The following is a 26796-nucleotide window of genomic DNA, read 5'->3' as shown; positions in this document are numbered from 1 at the left end:
GACCTCTCTATTGTTGGTAACCAAATGAAAACGTATATAAGGCCTTGCTAAGACAGATGGGTAGGGCACTCTACCCCCTTCTGAGGTCTATCTCAGAAGCTTTCTGTGTCCCTTTTTCACTGTAATAAAACTCTGCTACACAAAATCTCTGAGTGATCAAACCTCATCTCTGGCCTGGAAACCAAATTCTCTCCTTCAGAGGCCATGAATGTGACCCTGTTCATTGTAAGCTATCACCCGTGATGTCCAGGGGGACCTTGAGCCACTCAACACCCAGGGACACCAGAGCCTGCTCAGGGCAGGAGTCTGGACCAAGCCCCAGGAACAAGGACTCGCACCTCAGGATGTGACCGTGAAGCCTCAGGGTCTGACTGTGCCTCCCCTTCCTGCTCTGCTCCAGTCCAGTCTGTGCTTCAGCTGCCCTGACTGCTGGAGGCTGGCACTTTCCGGGCCCTTGGACTCCCCATCTGCCCGGTCTTGTTCCTTGTCCCTCCCCAGTCTGCACACACACACAGTGGCTGGCCTGCTGCCGCTACGGAGCTAAGTGCGGTAAGCTCAGAGCCCAGGTAGGACCCCCACCCAGGAAGGAGACAGGCACACGAGAGACTGTGGTCGGCCTGGCAGGACCCCCGCCCAGGAAGGAGACAGGCACACGAGAGACTGTGGTCGGCCTGGCAGGACCCCCGCCCAGGAAGGAGACAGGCACACGAGAGACTGTGGTCGGCCTGGCAGGACCCCCGCCCAGGAAGAAGACAGGCACACGAGAGACTGCGGTCGGCCTGGACTCTGGCGGCACGAGCCAATGCAGGAGACTCAAGTGACGCGGGTTTGATCCCTGGGTTGAGAAGATTCCCTGGAGCAGGACATGGCAACCCCTCCCTTTTCTTGCCTGGAGAATTCCATGGACAGAGGAGCCTGGTGGGCTACAGCCCACGGGGTCACAAGTAGTCAGACATGACTCAGTACATGCATGCACACGCACGTGCACACACACAGAGTGCACGCCCCTTCTCTCAGGGATTCATACACTCACAGAGCAGAGACGGGACGGGCTCTAATCCAGCAGTTGGGGTGCAGGATGAGTGCTCACAGCACCCAAAACCCCAGAACAGCTAACATCCATCCCGGAGGGGCTCAAGCCAGAATCCCCCAGGCACAGTGGAGCCTGTCAGGTTTCCTTTCTCTTCTCTAAAGTGTTAAACTTACTTCACACACTGCACTGAACTGACAAGCTATTTCACCGTCTGTTTGACAGTGCGAGTAAGAGCATGTAAGGAAATCACACTCTTTGAATTTTAGCGACTGAGAGAGCCGAGTGCTCTCCCCACCCAACACGGAGAGGACCATGGAGAGTGCGCCAGAGGCCCGGAGTCTACCCCCCTCCCCCAGCACAGTCTCGGTGAGGGGGATGATGGCCATGCACACAGCACGCTTGGAATTTGCTTGGAAGATGCAAGGACTGAAGCCTAGGGGAAAAAGTCCCTTTCTTTTTTCTAAACACTCCACAGTCAGGATGCATGGCGTGAAAAGTGCCACAGAGAACTCTCACCCCTTTGTGAAGCCTGTGCCCACACTGCAGCTCACGCACGTGTTTGGACTTGAATGCTTCTTGGCACATTTCACAGGAATTGGCACAGGACACCTGTGGAAACAAATGTATCCCAGTAATAAAGGACTCTTCCCACAATTGGCTTTCCAAAACTTTTGTAGCACAGGGTACAAATTATTCTCAATTACAGTTAAGCAGACTGAGGGAACAACTTATTTTTGAATAACATTTCTTAGGAAAAAACAAAGTTTTCATTTTCTCAGATAAAATCATGATTTATACAGTTAACTCACTCACAGTTAAAATACTACAAATACTTATTTATCCCATTCCATACCTGAAGTATGGTACTAGCTGCATATTACAAATTAACTATTCATCTAATTATCTAACAGCTGGAGACCGTAACAAATTATGACACCTCTACACTATTGATTATCGTGGGGCTGATTAAAATTATGGAATTGAATTCCATAATCCTTGGTACAGAAGGTGAAAGTGAAAGTGAAGTCGCTCAGTCGTGTCCGACTCTTTGTGACCCCATGAACTGGCCAGGATCCTCCATCCATGGGCTTTTCCAGGCAAGAATACTGGAGTGGGTTGTCATGCCTTCCTCCAGGGGATCTTCCCGACCCAGGGCTCGAACCTGAGTCTACCGGATTGTAGGCAGAAGCTTTACCATCTGAGCCACCAGGTATAGAAAGCTGGTCCCAAAAGCTCTCTGAATAATAGGCTAACAGAACAGTAGGTATCATATGATTATATAATTTAAGTTTTTAAACAGAGATAGAATGTCTGTATATAGAGATGCCTAGAAAAGAATCTGGAAAGATATAAAATGTTGATGGTGACTGGCTACTTTTGGGTTGAGAGATTTAACTTTTTCTTGGCTATTTTTCTAAAGTTTCTATGAATGTGGATTATTTGCATCTGCTTCTGCTGCTAAGTCACTTCAGTCGTGTCTGACTCTGTGTGACCCCATAGACGGCAGCCCACCAGGCTCCCCCGTCCCTGGGATTCTCCAGGCAAGAACACTGGAGTGGGTTGCCATTTCCTTCTCCTATGCATGAAAGTGAAAAGTGAAAGGGAAGTCGCTCAGTCGTGTCCGACTCTTCACGACCCCATGGACTGCAGCCCACCAGTCTTCATCCATGGGATTTGCCAGGCATGAGTACTGGAGTGGGGTGCCATTGCCTTCTCCGGGATTACTTGCATAAATCAAATCAAAACAAACTGATGGCTCATTCAGCAACATCCCTGTCAGGGGACACAGGTGAGTGGGAGGGCTCCCGGCCCCGCCACTCAGTCTGGGGACAGAGATAGCATTCTCGTCTGGAAGCAGAGCCGGTGCCACCCTAGGACTCCGGGCACCACAGCCTCCCTGCAGCCCCTAGCACCCGCCCCACGCCGAGGCCTTCTCCTTGACTCTCACTCCCCCCTCTTAACTCTGAGCACCCTGAAGGCAGGAAATGGCTTTGCTTCCGTGTGTTTTTAGCAGCCAGTGAGGAACCTGGCCCCAAAGGGAGGCTCTGGGAACTGTCAGAAAGTGAGTGAATGTAGCCCCGGCAGTGGGTGATGGCCAGGGTGTAGGGTCAGGGCAGCGCCTGAAGGCTGTGAATCCCGGAACTGCTGAACAGGTTTTTCTGTCCCTCTCAGGGCACTGCAGCCACCACTGGGCACCAGGCAGTGATGGGACAGATGCGATCTCGCTCCCCTCCCCTCCCCTCCCCTCTGCGGCCCCCAGGGAAGGGTCTGGGAGAATTGGAGGCAACAGCGCTGGGGGAAATGACAGGTCAAGGCCTCTGCAAGGTGGCCTTGGGGCCTGGGGAGCTGCAGTCCATGGGGTTGCAGGGAGTCGGGCACGACTGAGTGACTAAGCACAGCACAGCACAAAGTTTAGGAAAAAAAAAAGTTATTACTTCCCAACATGATAAATTCGGCACAATGTACTTCTGAGTGAAAAAGTAAAAAGAACACAAATATATGTATATGGTTTTGACTAAATTCACATATACACAACAGATTAAAAAAAAAAGTTCAGAAAAAATGCATCAGTATGATAATACTGGTTACCCTTACAGGGTGGGTTTGGGGGTTCTTTATATGTTCTTTTTATTAAGAACCTTCTTAATAAAAGAAGGTTCTTCTATTAAGAACCACATTACTTCTGTGGTTTTGTGGTTAAAAATACAAAACATCATTACTTAAAAAAAAAAACAAAAACCCTATGATTAGCAAATTAAGTCTTGGTTTCAATACATATTTTTCTTATAAGCCAGCTTTCACGTCTTTATTACCATGAACTGTGAAGCAGAAAGTAATCTCACCTTGAAAGGTGATTATGATCTAACTTGGGGTGGCCAATAAGTGTGCAAGTGTGCATGTGCGCACTCACACACTCACACACAAATCAGTGAGAATGCTGAGAAGCCGGTCTGGTTATTGGACCACAGAGCACATAACCAGCTGGATACCCCTGAGAGGGAGTGGATTCCAGCCAGGCTTGGCAGGAATGCTCTGCACGGTATAAGCTTTCTCAATGGGGCGGGGGGGTGGTTCCCTCTGGCACCCAAGTGTATGTGACGAGGAAAATCTCCGAAGGCTGGTGCAAAGTGAAAATGTATGGGAGGGACAAAAACAAGTTCACAGAAGGAGGCACGACCTAGGTCAGGTCAGCGAACCAGCGCTCTCCGTGCAGTCCTGCACTGCCGACCCCACTCTGCCTGCAGCTCTTCTCATTTTACTTTCACCTGAAGCTGGACAGAAGGGGAAGATGTGATCTACGCCAGAACTCCCCCTGGAGCCCACAGCTGGGAGCCACCCAGGGGACCGCCTCCCTACCACCCACATATTCAGTGCCGACTGCATGATCCCCCGTGTGTGAGGTCCGTGTGGGTGAGGACAGGGATTACACGCCACACACGCAAATCAAAGGAAGGAACGACAGCCAGAAGCATGAGTCATCAGTGCCTTGGTTTCCTCATTCATAAAGACAGCTATAATACCTTATCAACTGAGATTGTAGATATAATGGTATTTTACAGAAAATTCTATGCAACTAACATTCTCATCGTCTAGAAGGACAACAAACAATTTAAATCAGTGTATCAAATAAAAGCAACCTCAGCCCATTTCAGCATGCTCCCAACCCCCGTCCCCAGGCACATGAAGGGGAGGGGAGGGAAGCAGCCAGTCTGTTCCGAGAACAGCACGTGACCCTGCTAACCCCACCATAGCACTTCATCCAGACAACAACCCCAACAAGCAGATACGATCCAGCCTTACAGTGTTATCAGTGATGAAACCAAGTTCGTGTGATTCCAAAGCCTATGGTCACATAGAAGAAAACCGGCGAAAAATCAATTCTGCCAACTATTCACACTTGATGTGAGGAACAGATCTGACCATCTACAGGCCCCGTGTCCATGGTGTGGCCACTGAGCCTCTTGACCCCACATGCAGGGGCCCTGAAGTCCCCACAATGGTGGGGAGAACCTCGCTAGTCACCAGCTCCTCTAACCGAACACTCAAGTCACCTAAACGTGGCTTCTAACGGAAGCTCAAAGAAAGTCCATCGAGAAATGAAAAACATGAGGCTCCATCATGGACTATCAGCTGCTTCTTCCTGCTCTTCACAGAACAGAGGGCACGCACGGTCACGCACACAGCACTCACAGGGACGTCCTCGGTCTTCGGCCCCCTGGTTTCGGGTGATGCTCCGACAGGCACGGAGGGCGGGTCCTGGGCGGCCCTGGGTGCAGGAACAGCAGAGCTGGGTGCAGACGGCCTCTGGTCCTTTCCTGGATTTAGCTGCGGCCAGAATGTATAGTAGGGAAGCAAGTACAGTTACCCAAAAACGTCAGCACTGTCTACTTCAATGCTCCCCATCTTCTGTTGGAAGCATTTCCCCCCACAATTCTCACATTTTATAAATAAACAGCAAGAAAGTGGAGTATATAATGAATTTAAATGCAACACTGACCTTTTTCTTTCTCTCTTCATCAAGGATGTGTTGTGTCACTCTTTGCACAATTTCGTCAATACTCAATCCAGACAGAGAGGTCTTGTTTTTGTTTCTAACTTTTTTAATAAAACCAGCAAGCTCCGTGCTAAAAGGGAAAGCGGGGAAGTCAAGAGAAAGTCAAAGTTTTCTACTGTGAAGAAATATTATGTCCAGTATCAACCCAGCAGCTGAAAAGAAATGAAATCAATTACACAAATAATTCATTTGTAAACAACAGTAACTGTAGTAAAAGCAGCAAAATCACTCTTTCAAAAAAAAAGCATTGTGAACATTTCAACATTATTCCTAAAATATTTGTTTTAATATATTTTCAAAGTAATAGTGTACCTGACAGATCCATTTCAGATTTCCTTCCCTACTTAGAAATCTGACTTCTTAAAAGCCTGGACATACTGTAGCTTTAAGCAAAATCACTGAATGATCAGACACCACTGGATCTGACTTGAAATCAATAAAATCTCTAAGAACAAACTACTTTTTTACTTTCTCCCTTTAAAAATCTGACAAATAAATAAATAAATAAAATAAAGATCTGACAAAGTTTTCAGTTTTCCTGCATTTTTCACAGGTAGCAGTAGATGTGATTATATCATTAATCAATAGGAACTTGGTATCTACAGCACTAATACCTCATGTGCTTTAACTTGCAGAAAAGCAAGTTAACATTAGCAACATACGTTTATTCTGCCAAATTTAGACAGGACTGCAAACAATTTTATTTGTAAGGTACTTCTGGTAATTACAACTTGACTATTTTTACTAACTTGCATGGTAACTGCTATTGAGAGAACTTACAATGCTTTTCAAACTTACGCTAAATATGTCCACATGCAGACAAGATACACTGACTTCCAAGTGGCCAGGGCTCCACTGACAAACACAAAACATTAATTCTGGCCAATCATAATTAACCACTGTGTTTCAGAAGTTCATCCCAGAGACTATGACGAATACTGTGTCAAAGACAGAAGTAACACGGGAGGTGCAGAGGATCATTCCTGGATGTGGATTCCTCTCTTCTGCGCTGTATCCCTGAGACATTCCCTCCACTTCACCTTCCCTCTGGCCTGAAACAAGGAGTCCCTCTGCCCCCTCGTACGTATGTGGAGAGTGAGGTCAGAGGTCGATGCAGGAGCACTCTGGAAGTGCCCAACTGATGACTCTGGCTGCCTTAGTTAAAAGCAGCTCTCCCCATCTGCAGCAACACGGATGGACCTCGAGGTTGTCCTGAGTGACGTCAGTCAGAGAAAGACCAACATCGTAGGACATTGCTTATACGCAGCAACTAAAAAAATGGTACAAATGAACTTACAAAACAGAAAGAGTCACAGATGTGAAACTTATGGTTACCTGGGGGGAAAGGGAGGGATGGATAAATTGGGACATTAGGACTGACATATACACACTACTATACATAGAGCAGGTAACTAAGAAGGACCAGCTACACAGCACAGGGAGCCTACTCAATACTCTGAAATGACCCACATGGAAAAGAATCTGCAAGAGTGGACATATGTGTTTGTCTAACTGATCCACTTTGTTTATAGCAGACACTAACACACATTGTAAATCAGCTCTCCCTACCTCTCCCTCCACAACATGCTCACACACCTTACTCACTGGCAAACTGTATCCAGTCTCTTCACCTCACACCTCTAACAAACCAGAGGGGCTGTTCAACAAAGTGTAAGTTGCTGCTGCCTTCTTTGATATATGTGAGATTTTTTTCCCCCTGAAATGATACAAAACTAATGTTTTGAAGTTCATTTATTGATTCCATAAATAGTGCTGGAGCATGTTACTGCATTCATCCAAATCTTAGCAAATTGCCATGGGTTCTGATGAGTGTGGATTAATCTGTTTGAAAATGCTTTTATGTTTACAAAAGGAAGACAAATGCGGTGTTTGTGCTTCTGAGTTAAATAATTGCACAGTCCTTTCCACATCAGCTCCTAATTGGCCAAACTGTTATCTGATCAGGAAACATCAGTTCAACAAAGCGTTTACCAGTGCTGCTGACGTTTTAGATTCGTACCTGCTGTAACAAGGGAACACCACCGACAGGTGCTCAATAATGCTATTGAACGGCTTCTTTGGAGACTGGCTTGGACGAGTGGCACGCTCTGGAGCAACAGGTAACTTCTGATCAGCCATCAGGCCTAGTTCTGGCCCAGCTGCCTGGCCAGTGCCCTCACGCTCTGGCAGCTGGGGGGCTTTCTGGCTGCAGGAGGGCGACTCCACTGGGCTGTCAGCAGCAGAACCCAGACTTGACTCCTCGGGAGCTGCTGTCTGGTCTCCGGTCCCATGACTTGCAGAAGTGGAGAGACCTTGACCCTCCTGGCCTGAAGACTCATGAAGTAATTTAGGATGAATCTGAGAGGAATATACCACAAAAGCTGATCACTAAGAGTTAGATCCATGAACAAAGACTAATGATTAAGCACAACTATACTGAATCCTGCTTGCTCAAGTGCACAGAGCTTGAACTATAACAAATTAAATGTTATTGTCCGTAAAAGTCACTGGTAACTGACTCTCTAAAAACAAGCTGTTCAGGGCTCCACACTGCCAGGCCCTGCTGGGCTCTCCCCGAAGCTCTGCAGTCCACACCAAAGGGCTGAGGCTCCCCATGTTTTCAGAGCCCCAGTCTGCACCCCAGGCTACCCGCTCTCACACCTCCACAACTGCGTGCTTGTTGCAAATAATTCCCCCTTTTTAAACGATTCCACTCTAGAATACCTTCCTGAGATCCAAACATCCTAAAAGGCAGCTCCCCTTGGGTGATTCCAAGGGCACTCAAACTCTGTCTGCAAACACAGCCTCCAGGCAGGCTTCCTCACCTGCTCTTCCTCTGGCGCCACCCGACACAGACCAGATTTGGCGTCTACTCCCTGACATACTCATGCTGAGCCCTGACCGCACAGGCAGCGCCTCTTTCAGACCACCTGAACACCGGAAACGGCTCTCCTCTCTCCAGTCCCGCTGCCTCTCTCACCGGGCCCAGCGGGGACAGCGAGCCGCACCCGATCCGCTGCACATCCCTCGCCTGGGCCCCTCTCCCACAGGTCTCCACACTGCAGTCAGGCTGACGTCATTTCCTAACTGGAAACCTACACTGGCTGCTCAGTGAACTGAGGGGAAGTCCACACTGCGAAACACACCTTAGGGAACAAGGCTCCCTTTGTTCTGGCCCGTGGGTACGGTATCACAATCTTTTCCCTACAGTCCCCTTTGTCCTAGTGAACTTCTTTCACAGCTGTGAAAGGTGTTCTTTTTCTAGCCTCCAAATACGCTATTTTCCTCCATCTGAACGTTCTGACCCTGAAACATCACACCACACAGCCCTCCTCTCCTCCCCCCCCCGCCCCCACTCTCATTCTCTCTCTCTCTGTCTCTCTCTCTGTCTGTCTCCCTCCTTCTGCCTGGTGAACTCCTATTCCAGATCTCTGGCTCACTGAGACCTCCAGCAAGGGAGCTTCTGCTGAGGCCTAGGCCTTGGGGTTAAGTTACTTCCCCCTGATTTCTGCTGCCATGGCATTCTATGTTCTTGGTGCACTCTGCTTATAATTATGGGCTTGAAGTCACTCCCAAACCCATGTGCATTCTGAGGGCACAGACCGCATCTAATCCGCATCTGATCACCACTAAATACCCGATGAATGAACAGCAGAGACGTGACACACAAAGTAAACCATTTTTAGGGGTTCTAATTATTCAAGCCCCTGGCACCCTGAGAGTTCCCAAGGTCTTCAATTTTAAAATTCTTTTGAGTCATTTATAAAATCACATAAACTAGAATTAAAAATTAACACTAAAATATTCTACTGAGATCTCATGCTTTTCCCCCTCTGTATGTGTTGTAAGAACTTGAAAACACTGGTGCTCAATAGAATATTTTACGCAGTTCAAAGTGGCTAACCTTTTTAACGTTTTAAATCTTTTTTAATTTCTATTTTTGCAGATGAATCCACAGTAAGTTTGAATATTAAAAATGCACAGTATTGAGAAGAAAAACACTTTCAAGATCAGCTTCTGACTGCAGCTCCAGAGCCTAATGCCTTAGCTGAGGCTGAACGCATAGACGGAAGGGTCATGGGGTGAGGGGCGAATAAGGGCCACTCTGATGAGGGCTTCACCTAGCACCTGATGCAGACAATAAGGTAATTATTCACCCAGCTCACGCCCACTCCCAAACCAGTAACAACAAACTACTTGTGGCCAGCTAGTAAAGAAATTGTGCCTCACTCCTTTTCAGTTCTGTTTCCTTCAAAAAAGAAAAAAAAGAGATGTAACAGACTCACTGTGTTACAGGTAGGAAACGAAAGCTCAGAAATCTGCACTTTAGGAAGTTCACTGAGCCGAGAACCATTTTTAATTGCCTGAATTTGTTCTTCAAACTGAGACTGTAGGTAGAAAGGAAAATGTTAAGTTTTTCTAACAAATTCCAAGGAAAACCACAACTGTCCATTAATACTATTTTCCCCCTTACTATACATACATAACAAACGCTCAACCATTTCCCAGGAAATATAACTGGGATGCAAGGTTACTTCTTGTAAGGAAAGAAGTTCAAAATAACTCGAACTGTTAATTTTAACTAATTAACTCTAATATTACTCTAATTATTAACTAGAATGCTCTAAGCCTTATCAAACATAACTTTGCTATCTTATCAATCAAGGGCTGAGCTTAAATAGTTAACAAGATAATATTTCTTTCATGAAAAAGTCTTAATTACAACAAAAACAGTCTTTAACAGCCCAAAAAAGAAAGTTTCAGTATGACACTACCTCTTTTAGAATTATAACCATCAGACAGATTTTGACAGAATGATAAAATACCATATAACTTACCTTTGCTTTCTCAATTTCTTTTCTAACATCAGAAAGAAACGATTCCCATGAATGTATGTCTGAGTCCATGTCAGAATATGCGGCTGAATCACTGAGAGAGGAGAAAAACATAAAACTGCTGATATCCACTTGAAGACTTTTAAAAATTGAAAGCACTAAAGTACAAATGAAAATAAACATTTAAAGATAATGAGAGAAACAGGATCATGCACACATAGCAAAAAAGATGATTTTTAAAGAACTGTGTATCTTACAAAGTCACTACACTTTAGGAAATATTATCGACTGACCTAACCCAAAGCCCAAAACTGTGGACAGAGAGCACATATTCTCCTGAATTTTACCTTCTCTCCTCACATTTGAAGATTAGACAATTCTTCAGTTGACATCTTCATATTTAACATCAAAGGCTATCTTAGCATTGAAAAACGGTCAAAAGTTGGCAGCCTGGATACATTCCAATAAAACCTTCACCCCTACTTCACTGTAAAACAAAGGGTGGGGCCTAACAGGCTACATTAAACTTCTCAGCACCTCATGAATCTGGTTCACTGAAAGTGACACGCAAGCTTTCTACTCCAATCGAGAAGACCACTCCCACCAATCCGTGGTTATGTCTGTTCTCACACACCTTAAAGAAGAACCAGAACACTGCTTTCATGGCTTTCCTCTTTTGCCACCCTTTAGTGGAATGAGCAGAGTTAGCACAGACCCCCTAAGAAAGACCACCTGTGTACCATGAGGCTTACTAAGGCGTCAATGCTATTAGATAAAGTGTGGCCTGAGAGCTGTTTCCCAGATGCACAATCCAGAGCCCGTGGCGTGCTGCACACTGGCTACTGAACACCACAGGATCTCAACCTCAGATGTATTAGTCCTGTAATCTGAATCAGCATACCAGTTTACCTTTCATCAGAAAAGTTTTCTGATGTGAAAAAAACTTAATCTTGAAAAAAGAAGAAAAAAGAACTGTACATTAAAACTGTTTTTCCATGACCTGTAGAATCTCTGGTTCAACACTGAGGGTTTGAAATTTGAATAAAAAAACACTAGGAATTAAAAAGTTAAAACGTGTATGTGGAATATGATAAAAGGACCAGATGAAAAGTAATGTGCAAAAATCCATATAGAAAAGTGCTACATTCTAGACTGAAGGAGACTCTCTGGCTTCTCATGGTAAACCTTATTCCAAAAAGAAAGCAAAATAAACAAAAACAGGTAAAGATTATGGAGGGTTGAAAAATGAAAGAAAAGTGAAAGAAAGTGAAGTCACTCAGTTGTATCCGATTCTGTGACCCCATGGACTGTGGAGCCTACCAGGCTCCTCCGTCCATGGGATTTTCCAGGCAAGAATACTGGAGTGGGTTGCCATTTCCTTCTCCAGGAGATCTTCCTGACCCAGGGATTGAACCGGGTCTCCTGCGTTGTAGGCAGACGTTTTACAGTCTGAGCCACCAGGGAAGTTGAAAAAATGACCATATGTAAATATCTTTGAAAGCGACATTCCCATACTCTACCGGTAGGACTGTTAAATAACTATTCTTATGGAAGGCCACTGCTGAAAAGCCTCAAAAATGTGATCTTCATTCCAGGAATTTATTCATTGCATGGAAATGACTAATAATTTAGTTATAAGGATATTTGCCCCAGCAGCTCTGAATAGCATAATGTGCAAACAACCCAGCTCTCCCACTACAGAGCTATTTAATAAATCATGACATGGTTGTACACTGGACTACTATTCAACCTTTTAAAATTAGGCTGGAGAAATGTAATTACGGATATGAAAATAAGTTTCCTATATACTGCTTGGGCTTCCCTTTTAGCTCAGTCAGTAAAGAATCTGCGTGCAATGCAGGAGACCTAGGTTCAATTCTTGGGTTGCAAGGATCTCCTGGAGGAGGGCATGGCAACCCACTCCAGTATTCTTGCCTGAAGAATCCCATGGACAGAGGAGCCTGGTAGGTTCGCAGACTATGGGGTCACAAAGTGTCAGACATGACTTAGTGACTAAACTACCACTAGATATTACTTAGTGAATAACTATATATAAATTTTCTCCCCCCCCAACACCTTAATGGATTTACCACAAAACTAAATTAACTAGTTATAACTCAATTGAAAATTAGGATAATTTATCATTTTGTTGATATGTTTTGATTTTCCCATGATTGAACATGTGTTAATTATAATAACTATTAAAAATAAAGTCCCGTGGACTGCAAGGAGATCGAACCAGTACACCCTAAAGGAAATCAGTCCTGAATATCCACTGAAAGGACTGATGTTGAAGCTGAAACTCCAATACTTTGGCCACCTGATGAGAAGAACGGACTCATCTGAAAAGACCCTGATGCTGGGAACGATTTAAGGCAGGAGCAGAAGGGGACGACAGAGGATGAGATGGTTGGATGGCATCACCGACTCAATGGAGATGAGTTTGAGTAAACTCCAGGAGTTGCTGATGGACAGGGAGGCCTGGCGTGGTGCAGTCCACGGGGTCACAAAGAGTTGGAGACGACTGAGCAACTGAACTGAACTGAATATAATTTTTCATCAAATCAGCCCTAATCTTTATTTACTCAATAACAATTGTGGAAAGACACCTGTGACACCACAGTACCTGCTCATTAGCTTCAAGTTCTTGAGAAGCCCTTCGGCCTGTGACTCCATGCTCCGTAACTTACACACCTCCACATCCTTCCAGTTTTCAAGCACAGATACCTACCATTAGATGAGAAAATGTAAGCATTTTAAAACAATCTTAAAGCTGTGAAAGCAAACATTCTAAGCCACTGTCAAATTTCTCCTTAAATGACACATGAGCAGAAGAGTGACCAGAATTTAGCTATTGTTTCTCTCAAGTGAACCTGAACTAAAACTTTTCGGACCTCTCTGATGGTCCACTGGGTTTTGTGAAGATTCCATAGGCCTTGGGGCAACTGGGCCTGTGCACGACAACTGCTGAGCCTGTGTGCTGCAACTACTGAAGCCCGAACTCCCAAAGCCTATGTTCCCCAACAAGAGACACCCCTGCTTGGGGCAACTAGAGAAAGCCCACATGCAGCAAGGAAGACTCAGCACAGCCCGAAATTAATCTTAAAAAAAGTTAGGATTTGAAAACAGAACAACAGAGGGATAGTAAAATTATATTCCTAGAGTGATACTTTCTTAGATATGAAACTTTCCACAAGGCTTACTGCTGAAGCCATACAGGAGCACAGAGCTAGGTTACCTGAAAGTATATACCTGGTGTGCATAATGTAAGGTGCTGACCACGGTAAGCAGAGAGCCAGGACCCTGCAGAACAGCGCCAAGGCTGCACCTATGGATTTAAAGGCCTGGGAAGCAGACTCGTGGTTGGCAAGTGGGAGGGGAGGAGGGGATGGAGCAGAGTCTGGGACCAGCAGTTGCAAACTATCACACGGAGGAGGGGCGCATAGCAAGGTGCTACTGCACAGCTTAGAGTAAGTTATTACCAGCAAGGGTAAGTTTTGAAAACTTTAGACTCTGGCTCCCCACAGAAGCCAATTGGCCATTTGTGTCAAAGTCACTGCAGAAAATGTAGACTGGCCTTGCTTTAATTCAGGTATCAGTAATCTTGACAGGGCCCACCAGGCAAAACTGCTTGCTAAATGGTGGTAAATGGGAACTGGGTGACTTGGGGACAGAGATGCAGGAAAAGGGCCCACAAGGCAGAAGTAAACACTGGGACTCTTTTTTTCCTTCCTTCCTTTAGAAAAGCAGCTGCATAGCTGACATTTCTTTTAAAGACCCATGTTTACAGACTGCATGAGTTAAGCTCTTCCTTACCTTTCTAAAATAATCGTGGACACATTTACTAATAAATAACATTTACTTTGCAAATTAGAAAAACAAAGGCAACCATGTTTCAGGAATTCAATAGAATATAGCCAGAGATAATTATTTTTGTCTCAGTAGTTTCTCAAATCGTATACTGACTTTAGTGTATATTCTTCCACGGGGAGGAAAGAGAGTATATATTCTTAATAAGTATATTATTTCCAAGTTCCTTTTCCAGCACTGGCAAATAGCTTTCTGGTTGGCTACTTCATGGTACATCACTTGATTAAATATAATGAAACCATTAAAAGTACAGAGCATTGAAAATGACTGAATTGTGTTAAATACGGAAAGCTAGTCACAAAACATGGTGTACACTCTATCATAAGATAGGCATAAAGGTAAAAAATTTTTAAGTTATAGGCAAGGAAAGAGTGGTTGTTTCAGGGAGGCAGGATTATGGATGAAAGGATACCCCTCAGCCTCCATGCGTCCCAGCAATGCTGTCCTGCTCATGTGTAATTAAACGCGGAGTAAACAAATGACACCCTGCCGAATCTGTCAGTCACCGAGTACTGCGGACTCACCTCTGCATCCAGAGCCCTCTGAAGACTCTCTTCATAATGCTCTTTCCCTTTCTTTATACTCTCTTCTATTTTCATTTTCTCATTTGTAAATGTATTACTGTAAATATTAGAGAAAACAAAAAAATTAACTGAAAAAAACATAACCAGTGAGCTCACAAAGGGTGAAGTCAGGTTAGTGCTGAAGTCATGCCACAAACAGACAATAGAACATCTTCCAGAGAAACTTCTTGCCCAACATTTGGCTACTTAACACAAGACTCATTATTTGCTCTCTGCAAACGATCAAAGGAAGATGAGAAATTAAAAGTAAGTTACTTGGTGGCAATGCTGTGAAATGGGTTTCCCATTTTTATGAAGTTAGGTGAAGTTTAATCTGATTATGTTAATAAACTTTATATACTGGCTTCCAGTATGCACAAACATTATTTGCAGTAGTAAAGATTAAAAGGAAAACTTTTTATAGGTTCATAACAAACATTCTTTAGTAATTTTTTAATTGTAGAGCAATGAACTACAATAGTTGAGACTGTTATTTCAAGTAATGTAAGTTCTTAAAATACATTTTTAGTTTCAGGTTAATTCAAAGGAAATGAAGAGTAATGAACAATGCTAAATTTAGGACTTTTTATACTGTCAATGAGAACTAAAAGCAGAAAACATAAAATAAAAATACTTAAAGAATAAATTAATATAAATAATAAAACAATTTTTAAAAAGAGAAATATTTAAAAGAAACATATAAGCAAAAATATATTTGTATGTCTAACTATATTCAGACTGTGCCTCTGATATTAATAATACAGTAAGATATAAAAATAAATTTAAGCTTAATTTGCCTGATTTCAAGGGACTGATCCAGAAGTAATTCAAGTGCCTTTTCCTTTCCATCGTTTTCCTGTGTATACCTGCAAAAGCATAATCACCAAATTTTAATCAATTTTCAAAGATTTTTAAACGCACAATCTCACACAGTAAATACATCCATGCAAACATTTCTTGATTTCTTTACATTTCTAGTATCTTCTAAATAGGCAAAGAATTTGGGTCCTTTTCCTTTTGGAAAAATTTCCCTTCTACCCCTGGAGGGCAGATCGCCTTTTCTTTACTCTGCGTTGCGTGTCTGCAGCACAGACCCCGTCTCAGTCCTGTGTCAGGAGCACCTCCATCCAGGTGGTTCAACATAGGACAGAGGAATAAGGTGTTGGGTAATCACCAGTGTAACATAGGTTCTCACTCAAAATGAAAACAGCCTTCTATTTTTTAAGCCAGAATCTGAAGTCCAATTACACATACACATACACGCATGCACACAGTAGGATAATTCTTCAAAACAAAGTGTGTAAATCTTTGATTCTTAATAAGCAATGCCCTGTACCAAGAGAGTTCTGCCTCTTTCATGCTCTCCTTCACACCTTTTTAGTCATCTCTGCTGGATAAAAACCCGTTTCCGCAAACTACCGATTTAAATGCCATTTCAGTTCTTTTGTAAAACAGTTCCTCTAAGTTTTCAACACTGGGTAGCTTTTCATGGAATTTCTGCCTTCCTTCAACAATTATCTCTGACTTGCATCACCGCACCTACCATGAGCTCCTCGTGACCATTCATTTCTTAATGAATACCAACTGTGATCTAAAGCATAGAAAAATAAATAAAATAACCTCATATACCTTTGTTGTTCTCTAAGGGATCCAAAAAGTTTTAAGATCTAAATATAAAAATTTAGCTTTTTTTGGAAAGTACAAAAAGCATAAAGAAGCCTATAGCCTGTCTTTAAACTACAACAGAAAAAGGCGAAGAAATACACTAATAAAGTGAAAAGACAATAAAAAGTTATTCCTCAGCAGAAATGATTTTTATGATAGCACAGAAAAAAATTTTATCAACAGTCTCAGTTTCATTTATTTTGTCTAGTTTGATAGTATGTCTGAACTAAACATATGAAAAAATTAAAATATAAATACGCCAGAATTTTTGAGTAAGCTTAAAAATTAAGACTGTACTTGCTCAAACAGTAAGAGGTAAAAAGCTTTTTAGATTTCCATGTGTTCTTCTAATGAAACTTTGAGCAAAATCAAATGACATATGCAGTATTTTCCATTTTATCATGCTTTATAAATGACTACTTAAAAACTGTTCAAAGGTTAAGGTTAGCAATACTCATAATGAAATTCACCTGATCACAGGGCACAGCAAGTGCAACATAAATGCACAGGGCAACATAAATGCCCTGAACAGTGAGTGTGGTCAGTGGAGTCCCAGGGAACCACGCCTCCCCTTATTAACGCCCTTCAATCTGGACCAGGCCTGCAATTTGCCCGAAACAAAATGCGGCAGAAGTGATGCTGACAGTTCCGGGCCTGAAGCTTCAGAGGGCCTGGCAGCTTCTACCTGTGTACTCTTGGAAGCTCTCAGCCATCACACAGGAGGTGTGGCTACTGTGCTGGAGATAAAAGTCACATGAAGAAGTCACGTGGAACGGAAGAAGCCCTGAAACTGCATAGAGAGAAAGAGGCCAAAATATTTTGGCCAACTGCCAGCTAAACACAGCCACAGGGGGAACCACTGACAAGACCAGCAGAAGTGTGGCCCAGCCAAAACAGCCCAGAATGCACGATCTGGATCAAATTAAAATTAAGTTAATTTAAGCCAGCAAGCTTCAGGTATTTTGTTCAACAGTAGGTAGCAATTAAGCTGAGGAGTCATACAATTATTTAGGGAAACAGGGGTTAGGAATGGATTGCACAGAATCTTAAAACAAACCTAGCCCATATGACAACTGCCTGAATGTATATTATTGAATGCTTCATATTACAGGACCAAATTTTACTAATTTAAAGATTCAGGGTGGAAGTAATAAATAAAATGATCACCACAGAATCTTGGTGCTGGAAAAAACCTTAGATCTAGACAAGTCCCCTCATTTTATAACAAAGAAAAGGGGTCAAAGATAATGTTCAGAGAAAGAGGTGGTGTTCAGACCAGAAGTAAGTTCTTAGACTTGCAGTCCTACTTTTATTTATGTATAAATATGAGAGGTTTAGAAAAAGCTGTAGGTGAGGTAATTCCCAACAGATGTTCTTTAAAATGAAATGAGAACAGTGTCAAAAATTTTCACTTTACTTGATAGTCTGAAACTGAATACCAGAAAGGATAAAATAAGCCAAAATATACCCAAATTAAAAATAAATGAAAATCATTGTCTTTCAAGTGTTACTCACATTCTGCTGGCATTCAACACCTTTTTCATTTTCTTCTTCAGTGCCTTTAGTCTTTCTTGGATTTCTTTTTTCTCCTGTTCCCATTTTTTAATTTCCTTGTTCAAATCTTCAAGGAACCAATCTAGTTCTGTCTTTGAGATCTAAAAACATTTTAGAAAGTATCTAAATAAATGGGAAGATTTACTTTTTTTTCTTTTTAAAAAGAGCCCAAGAGACTAGTGTTGCGGTGGTGAACTAGCTTAACTAATGACTACAGTTCCTTGGAACACACACTCAGGAGCTGGCTGTACGCGCTACCCCAGCTGAGCCTGGGACATGAAGTCACACAATACACGGCCTCAGCCCTCAAATGAGGGCGGGCAGAGACACGGCAGATGCTCTGGTACTCAGGAAGGGATTCTCCAAATCAGTACAATTTGATCTCTGTCTTCAGAGATGGGGCTGTCACACAGAGAATGGATTCCAAGTAGTGGGCATGGAGAGGCAGAAGGTTAGAAGAGAAAGGCATGTCTGTATGGAATGGTACGAGGTGGATGTTAGGACCTCAGGCGCCTGGGACACCTTGGGATAATGATCAGGGGCCTTATGAGCAATGCTGAGGAGTGCGGCCCTCATCCTGCAGACAACAGGAAGCCAGTGAAGGCTCTTCAGCAGGGTTGTGAGATAATGAGATTCTTATTTTAGAAAAATAACTGAAAGACACAGAGGCAGATCAGGGGAAAGAGAATACATAAAGGTTAGACAAGAACAGCAGCTTTCTTGTTTTCTTGACTTTCTCTGATACTTTCTTATTGTGACCCACAACAGCAAATAGATTTTAATCATGATCCCCAGCATTATGTACATACATGTATGCATCTATACACACACGAAGCTGAAAACACTGCCCTTACTTTCTGAGATGTTTTCCTATATTTTTATTCTATTATTAAGAACAATTTTAGTCACCATCATTAAACTGACTTCACAGCCCATTAGGAATTATAATCTTTAGTGTCAAATACTCTGTATTAGAAGAAGATAAAATCTCACTGCACTAGCCCAGGTGAGAGACAATGAGGATGACAGAGATAACTAAAGGGATGATAAAAAGAAATTAAGGACACTTTAGAAGACTAGGACGGATAACAAGACCGTTATTATGTGGCTATATGATGTAAAGTGGAAGGCGACATTATCTCTACCCTGGATGAATAACTAAACAAAATTCTATTAACAAAACGGGAGACTATGGAAGATATACAGGAGAGAAATCAACCTAGGTAAGTATTTCAAAATAAATTCAAGTAAACAATAAAATATATATTAAGAACTCAATAATTTTGAACCTGCAATTATTTTGATGGGACAGAGAAGTTTATAGGTGTCTGACAAAGACTATACATCCAAGGAATAAAATACTAAATGGAAATAACAAATAACTACCTTTCAACACAACCACAGAGAAAGGAGTAACGTATTGCTAAGTCCTGTTGATTTACACATCTGCCAACAGGCTCTTCTAGCACAGGTTAGCACACCATCAAGTCAGGTGTGTTCTGCTCCCCAAACACCTTTCCCAACATGGGGAACTCCCACCTATTAACATACTACAATTTCAAAGTACATTCACCAGTTCATTGGCTGTAACTTGGAATGCACTTCCCCATAGAAAGTTATATTAGAAACATCAGTTAAACAGCCAACATTTCTCTTCCAAGAAGCTCTCAGTTCCATTTGTAAGCTGAACAAAATGAGGTCTACAGTGTTAAAGAGGGCACATTCCCAGACCATGAGTCTATTTGATTGAGGAAGAAATAAATCTCCACGGGGGTGCTGGAGCAGAACATGCGATGCTGGAGAGACAAAGAGGAAAGCAAAGGCTAGCCTCTGAGTCAGGTTTGAAAAGATTCATGTCCATCTTCACAGCCTCCCGCCTTCCTTCTGGTACTCAGTTCCACCCACTGGGGGCCCTTCCTTACTCTGCACCCTCGAGTTTCTCTGGACCCCTGACTTAATTACCCCCCAGTTGAGGGCCTGCCCAGCGCCCAGGCACACTTCCACAACGTCTCTCCTCTCCTTCCTTTTCAATCTCTCACCCGGAGCACGTCTGAAGGCAGCACAGTGCTAAAAAGACCTACTTCAACTCGTCTGGAAGTATTCACACTTCACTCCTTAGCTTAAGCGATTCTCTAATCTACACAAGAGTCAGCACGCATGTTTTATTTGGCAAGTCCAATACTTGTCTGTTTGCTTTTTAAAGTACAAATGTGTTATCTCTGTCTGGTGATAAAGGTTGGGGGGCTGCAATATCTGTCAGAATTTCAGGCCATGTGACAAAGAGAAATGAAACGCTGTATCTTGAGGCTCTGGGTGGCTAGGTACACCACCACCTGAGACACAGCCTTCTCCGTCAGCTATCTTACATAAGGGCTGCCTTTTGAAACTTCTTCTGAACCTACTAATTCTCTAAAAGTTTCATTCCAGTGTTTCAAAGTGTCATCTCTTCAATGTCAGCAGACAGGTAGTGCACATGCCTGTAAATGCCAGTCATTTATAAATAAAATAAACTCTGGACTACTGTTTCTAACAACTACTGTGCGAGTCAGGATGGAGAAATATTTACAAGAAACTAAAAAAAGAAGTTTAAACTTTAATATTTTCCAGTTTGAAATTCTACTAGTATCAATGACTGCTTACTGGTATCTCAATTTCATTTTTGCTTTAGGGATCCTTTCACGTCCCACTTCTGACCAGGTTCCCTATAATCTGACCTTCCTGCTTAGGCTTAGAATGTGGCCAGGTCACTGAGGACAAGGGTTCAGCCACAGAAACTCAGGGTCTCCTTCTTCAGAGAGGACAGGGTACCCTGGAGCCAAGCTACACAGATTCCCTGGGAAATAACAGCTTCGAGTCAAAACAGGCACTGACTTAGAACATTCCACCCTCGTCAGCTTTAGACACCAGGGTTTCGGATGTTCCTGGCAAGCAGATTCAATGCCATGAAAGTACCTTTGACCAGCCCAGGTCCCTCTTGAATTTCAAGTCCTGCCTCAGGAGTAGGTTTGACTTCAGTGGCCTTGAGATGTGCAGGCCAACTGTTTTTAGGAAGAAGAGGTTCAACAGTTCGGTGACATTTCCTGCAGCCTGGGGACAGATCAACTCACACTTCTCTTGCTGTAACCTTGCTGATTCTTCAATTTGCTGAGTCACTACTGTGATGGAGGTGACCACCATGCCTACCTGGCCTCACGAAGAGGGTGCTACATAAAAGTCCTGGAAGATCGGCACAGAGCCTGGCACTTAAGGAGCATCCAATATAAATATCTGTCAAATGAAAGAATGAGTGCTACCTTCCACTACATACTAGCAGTAAATAAAGTAACAATCATCATAGAACGTACAGGCCTGATGACCTTTCCACAGGCTGATGGAATATGAAGACACAATTCAGTAAACTCAGTTCTGTAGGGGCCCAAGTACACACTGTTGGGTAACACTGGCAGAGCACCTAGTCTGCACACTGAGATCCATGGATGGCTAAGAAACAGTCCTCACTCGCAGGGGGAGGATAGTGGGGAAAATATGCATGAAAGATAATTACTATACCATACACAAAAAATTAACTCAAAGTGGATCACAGGCCTAAGTGGGGGAGCTAAAACTATAAAACTCTATAGATCATAGGAGTAAATACTGCTGATCTTGGGTTTGACAGTGGTTTCTCAGCTATGAACTCAAAAGCATAAGAAACAAAAGAAAAATTAGAGAAACTCGACTACACTGAAAATTTAGAACTTGTGTGTTGCAAATCATAACATCAAGAAAGTGAAAAGACAACCCACAGAATGGGGCATAGGAGAAATAAATCTGCAAATATGGGAAGATGAGAGAAAATATTTCTAAATGATATATTTAATAAGAAATTTGTACTGAGAATACATATATACATAAGTGTGTTTGTGTATATATAATAAGACTCTTAATTCAATATAAAGAACAAAAAATCCAATTAATAAGTAGGCAAAGGATTAAAACAGACATGTCTCACACTTTCCAAATATACAAAAACAGACATTAAACACATATAAGGTGCTCAACACCATTAGCCTTTGGGGAAACACAAACCATTCTACAATGAGAAACCACTTTACACCCATTAGAAGAGCTAAAATAAAAAAGATGGATTATAGAAAGTGTTAATGAGAACACAGAGAGATGGATCCCTCATACACTGCTGGTGGGAATATAAGATGGTGTGGCTGTTTTAGAATAGTCTGGTAGTTTCTCAAACTCTTAAATATAGAGTTAACAGATGACCTAGCATTTCCATTCCTAGGTATACATCCAAAAGAAATGAAAACATGTGTCCACACAAAAACTTGTACTCAGATATTTAAGTGTTGTTTGTAACAGTCAAAAATGAAAAGAATTCAAATGTTCATTTACAGATGAATGGGTTAATAAAATGTGATACAGCATGTGATGGAATATTATTCAGCAGTAAAAAGGAATGAAGCACTGATCCATGTTATATGGACCGATGTACATGGATGGACCTTGAAAACATTAAGCTAAGTGAAAGAAGGCACTCACAAAAGACCACGTATAGTTAAGTGTGATGCCATTTATATAAAACACCCAGAAGGGGCAAGTCCACAGAGTAAATCAGTGGTTCCCAAGGGCTGAGGGAGGGAGAACAGGGAGTTACTGGCAGTGGTTAGACTTCTTTTGGGGTGATAAAAACGTTCTAAACGTGGATTGCAGTGATGGCTACACAACTCTGTGCCTATACTGGAAACAATGACTACACACTTTAAAGGGGTGAATTCTATGGCATGTGAACTACATCTCAATAAAGATGTTAACAAAATGATAATTACTGTCTAATACAGTGAGGTGGTCATTATCACTACCACAGTAACAAAGGCCTCTACTCAAGGCTGAGGTTCTGTCAGTGACTGCTTGCTTCACAGTGACGCCTGAGTTGGACCCAAAGGATGAGGGATGAACCAGGCACGGGGATGGAGAAGGCCCTTGAGGCGGAAGGACCAGTGCTGGGAAGAGGTCCAGAAGTGAGAAAACCACACAAGCTCCACTACCCAGTGTACAAGACAATGCAGAGAACCGGCAGAGAAGAAGCTGGAGATGGAGTAACAACCAACCACAGGGGGGTTTCAAGCTCGTGGTGACTGCTGAGTGTTCATGAGTTACAGCGCAAACCTACAGTGGCAGAGGGATGGCACACACAGCCCATCTTGCACCCTCCCCCCATCTACACCCTCCGTCGTGGGACCCTGGAGTTCCCTTCACTCAGGAGCGAGTCTTTTCCCACCCCTTGATCCTCAGCCGGCTATGGGACTTGCTTTGCCTGATCGGGTATTAGCAGGGCTGGTTCTTGCTTGCTCTTGGACTCACACTGGAAGATGAAAGACACACGGAACAGAAGGAGTTGCCCCTGTTGCCCCAGCTGAGGCCACCGTAGATCGGTCTATAGCCAGATGACCCCAACACGTGAGCAAGCACAGCCAGGAACAGTGGAGCCCTAGCTGATCCAAAGGTGAAGCCATCCAGCCAAGCTCAGTCAGGATCGGCTAACTCACAGACTCACACATGTGATATTTATTGTCATGTGTCACTGAGATTTTTACTCAGCATTACTGTGGCATCAGTTAACCGATACACTGTTCATGGAGTGCTGGGAAGTGTTTTTCAACTGGCTGTGGAATCGACGTTCTCTTAATGGATCTGGAGCCTGACACTCACCACCTATTCTCCTGCGCTTACTGCTGGTGCAACTTGGAGTGAGACACCTTAGTGAGTCCAGCTTCCATTTCCTCATCAGTAAAATGGAGACAATGCTACATACTGGAACACACTAGTGCACTAGAATTGCTTTCAGATTTAATAAAATAATACAGCTAAAACATTTACGACTGTGTATGGTACATAACAGGAGCTCCATAAATGCTAGATTAGAAAAGAGCTGAACTTGGCAAGGACCACGACTGAATAGGACCACACCTCTCTGCACATGTGGGGTGAGGAAGTTTGGGTAGGCAGGAACCCAAGATTCTGTTGAAACAGCACAAAGTTTCAGATTCTACTCCATAAATTCGTCTAGGCCAAAATTATTTTGACTGTTTTAAGAGTCAATGCTAACTAAATACCCATCTTAGCTATAAGCAAATCTCATCAAAGCACTTTAAGAACATACGATCTTCAAAAGAGGGGGAGTGACTGCCTAATGAGAATACAGCTTCTTTTTGGAGTGACGAAAGCAACTCTGGCGTTAGATGGTGGTGGTGATTATATGACATGGTGAAAATATTGAAAACAACTTAACTGCATACTTTATAATGGTTAAATGTGAACTTTACCTTGATAAAACAAAACAGAAGGCTTCCCTGGTGACCCAGTGGTTAAGAATCCCCTTGCAATGCAGGGGACATTGGTTTGATCCCTGGTCCAGGAAGACCTGACATACCTCAAGGCAACTAAGTCATTGTGCCACAAATAATGAGCCTGTGCTCTGGAGCCCAGGAACCACAAGTACCGGAGCCCTCGCTCTGCAAAAAGAGAAGCCACTACGATGAGAAGCCCGCGTACCACAACTAGAGAGTAGCCCCCGCTTGCTGCAACTCAAGAAAGTCCATGCAGCAATGAAGACCCAGTATAGTAAAAAAAAAAGATAAAGAATTTTTAAAAGAGAGAGAGAGAACATATGCTGGGCATATGTTCTGAGCAATACGGCACCCAGTTATGACCTGTCAGTTCCAAGTTCAGTTCAGTTCATTTCAGTCGCTCAGTCGTATCTGACTCTTTCGAACCCCATGGACTGCAGCACACTAGGGCTCCCTGTCCACCACCAGCTCCCGGAGTTTACTCAAACTCATGTCCATTGAGTTGATGATGCCATCCCACCATTTCATCCTCTGTCTTTTCCTTCACCTCCAGCCCTCAATCTTTCCCAGCATCAGGGTCTTTTCCAATGAGTTAGTTCTTCTCATTGGGCGGCCAAAGTACTGGAGTTTCAGCTTCAGCATCAGTCCTTTCAATGGATATTCAGGACTGATCTCCTTTAGGATGGATTGGTTGGATCTCCTTGCAGTCCAAGGGACTCTCAAGAGTCTTCTCCAACCCCACAGTTCAAAAGCATCAATTATTCAGCGCTCAGCTTTCTTCATAGTCCAACTCTCACATCCATACATGACTACTGGAAAATCTATAGCTTTGACCAGGTGGACCTTTGTTGGCAAAGTAATGTCTCTGCTTTTTAATATGCTGTTTAGGTTGATCGTTAACTTTTCTTCCAAGAAGCAAGCGTCTTTTAATTTCATGGCTACAATTACCATCTGCAGTGATTTTTGGAGCCCCCCAAAATAAACTTTGTCACTGTTTCCACGGTTTCCCATCTATTTCCCATGAAGCGATGGGACCAGATGCCATGATCTTAGTTTTCTGAATGCTGAGTTTTAAGCCAACTTTTTTACTCTTCTCTTTCACTTTCATCAAGAGGCTCTTTATTTAGTTCTTCTTCACTTTCTGCCAAAAGGGTGGTGTCATCTGCATATCTGAGGTTACTGATATTTTTCCGGGAAATCTTGATTCCAGCTTGTGTTTCTTCCAGCCCAGTGTTTCTGATGATGTACTCTGCATATAAGTTAAATAAGCAGGGTGACAATATACAGCCTTGATGTACTCCTTTTCCTATTTGGAACCAGTCTGTTGTTCCATGTCCAGTTCTAACTGTTGCTTCACTATGAACAAGGGTACTTTAAGAACAACAGGAGATTCTGGCTTTAGAATTGCTATTTTCCTCTGGCAGGGAACAGAGAATTAGCTAGGCTAATTATTAAAGGCCATTTCTAGCTCATGAAAATCAAACTCTATCAGCTACACCCAATAGCTAGCCCAGATCTTTACTGATACTTTGTAAATGCTCGACATTCTTCAAATGCTTTGTAAATAAGTTATTTTTCTCAATAAGGCACTACAACATTCTGGGTGGGGCAATTCTTTCCCCTACTATACGTATCTTGAGCCACTCCCCCATCCCTTTTCAACCACTCACTGTGAGTCCTCACAAAACTATGAAGTATAGCTTGTATTATTAATGAGGAAATTGAGGGTCAAAGAAACTGAGTTAATTATTTTAGGTGCCAAAGCCACTCAGTGGTGGGGCTGGGGTCACCAGTCAGGCAGTCTGATTGTACTGCCCGAGTTCTTAAGCATGGTTTGCTACAGCTTGCCTCTCTCTTCTCTATAAAGCAAATCACTGCAAATGGTGACTGCAGCCATGAAATTAAAAGACACTTACTCCTTGGAAGGAAAGTTATGACCAACCTAGATAGTATATTCAAAAGCAGAGACATTACTTTGCCGACTAAGGTCCGTCTAGTCAAGGCTATGGTTTTTCCATTAGTCATGTATGGATGTGAGAGTTGGACTGTGAAGAAGGCTGAGCACCAAAGAATTGATGCTTTTGAACTGTGGTGTTGGAGAAGACTCCTGAGAGTCCCTTGGACTGCAAGGAGATCCAACCAGTCCATTCTGAAGGAGACCAACCGTGGGATTTCTTTGGAAGGAATGATGCTGAAGCTGAAACTCCAGTACTTTGGCCACCTCATGAGAAGAGTTGACTCATTGGAAAAGACTCTGGTGCTGGGAGGGATTGGGGGCAGGAGGAGAAGGGGACGACCGAGGATGAGATGGCTGGATGGCATCACGGACTTGATGGACGTGAGTCTGAGTGAACTCCGGGAGATGGTGATGGACAGG

At 43.1% G+C, this 26796-nt stretch overlaps 1 protein-coding gene across 18 annotated transcripts in view; it reads right to left on the bottom strand.

Moving 5' to 3' along the window:
- TTC3 (tetratricopeptide repeat domain 3) overlaps positions 1 to 26796 on the bottom strand; it is a 125611-nt gene that overhangs the window by 2230 nt on the left and 96585 nt on the right. For all 18 annotated transcript variants that reach the window (XR_011252227.1, XM_069568025.1, XM_069568032.1 and 15 more), the window contains 10 exons: positions 18037 to 18176; positions 15654 to 15722; positions 14818 to 14914; positions 13050 to 13150; positions 10427 to 10517; positions 9875 to 9976; positions 7609 to 7946; positions 5532 to 5658; positions 5225 to 5359; positions 1550 to 1642 (listed from right to left, as the gene is read on the bottom strand). Coding sequence is in view for 17 of the 18 variants with exons in the window: in XM_069568025.1 (XP_069424126.1) it covers positions 1550 to 1642; positions 5225 to 5359; positions 5532 to 5658; positions 7609 to 7946; positions 9875 to 9976; positions 10427 to 10517; positions 13050 to 13150; positions 14818 to 14914; positions 15654 to 15722; positions 18037 to 18176 (1293 nt within the window). In the remaining variant the exon portion in view is untranslated. The remainder of the gene's footprint in view (positions 1 to 1549; positions 1643 to 5224; positions 5360 to 5531; positions 5659 to 7608; positions 7947 to 9874; positions 9977 to 10426; positions 10518 to 13049; positions 13151 to 14817; positions 14915 to 15653; positions 15723 to 18036; positions 18177 to 26796) is intronic.

Source organism: Ovis canadensis, chromosome 1 (assembly GCF_042477335.2).
Source record: "Ovis canadensis isolate MfBH-ARS-UI-01 breed Bighorn chromosome 1, ARS-UI_OviCan_v2, whole genome shotgun sequence".
NCBI lineage: Eukaryota > Metazoa > Chordata > Mammalia > Artiodactyla > Bovidae > Ovis > Ovis canadensis.
The sequence above is the reverse complement of the archived record's forward strand: the minus strand, read 5'-3'. Positions and strand labels throughout refer to the sequence as shown.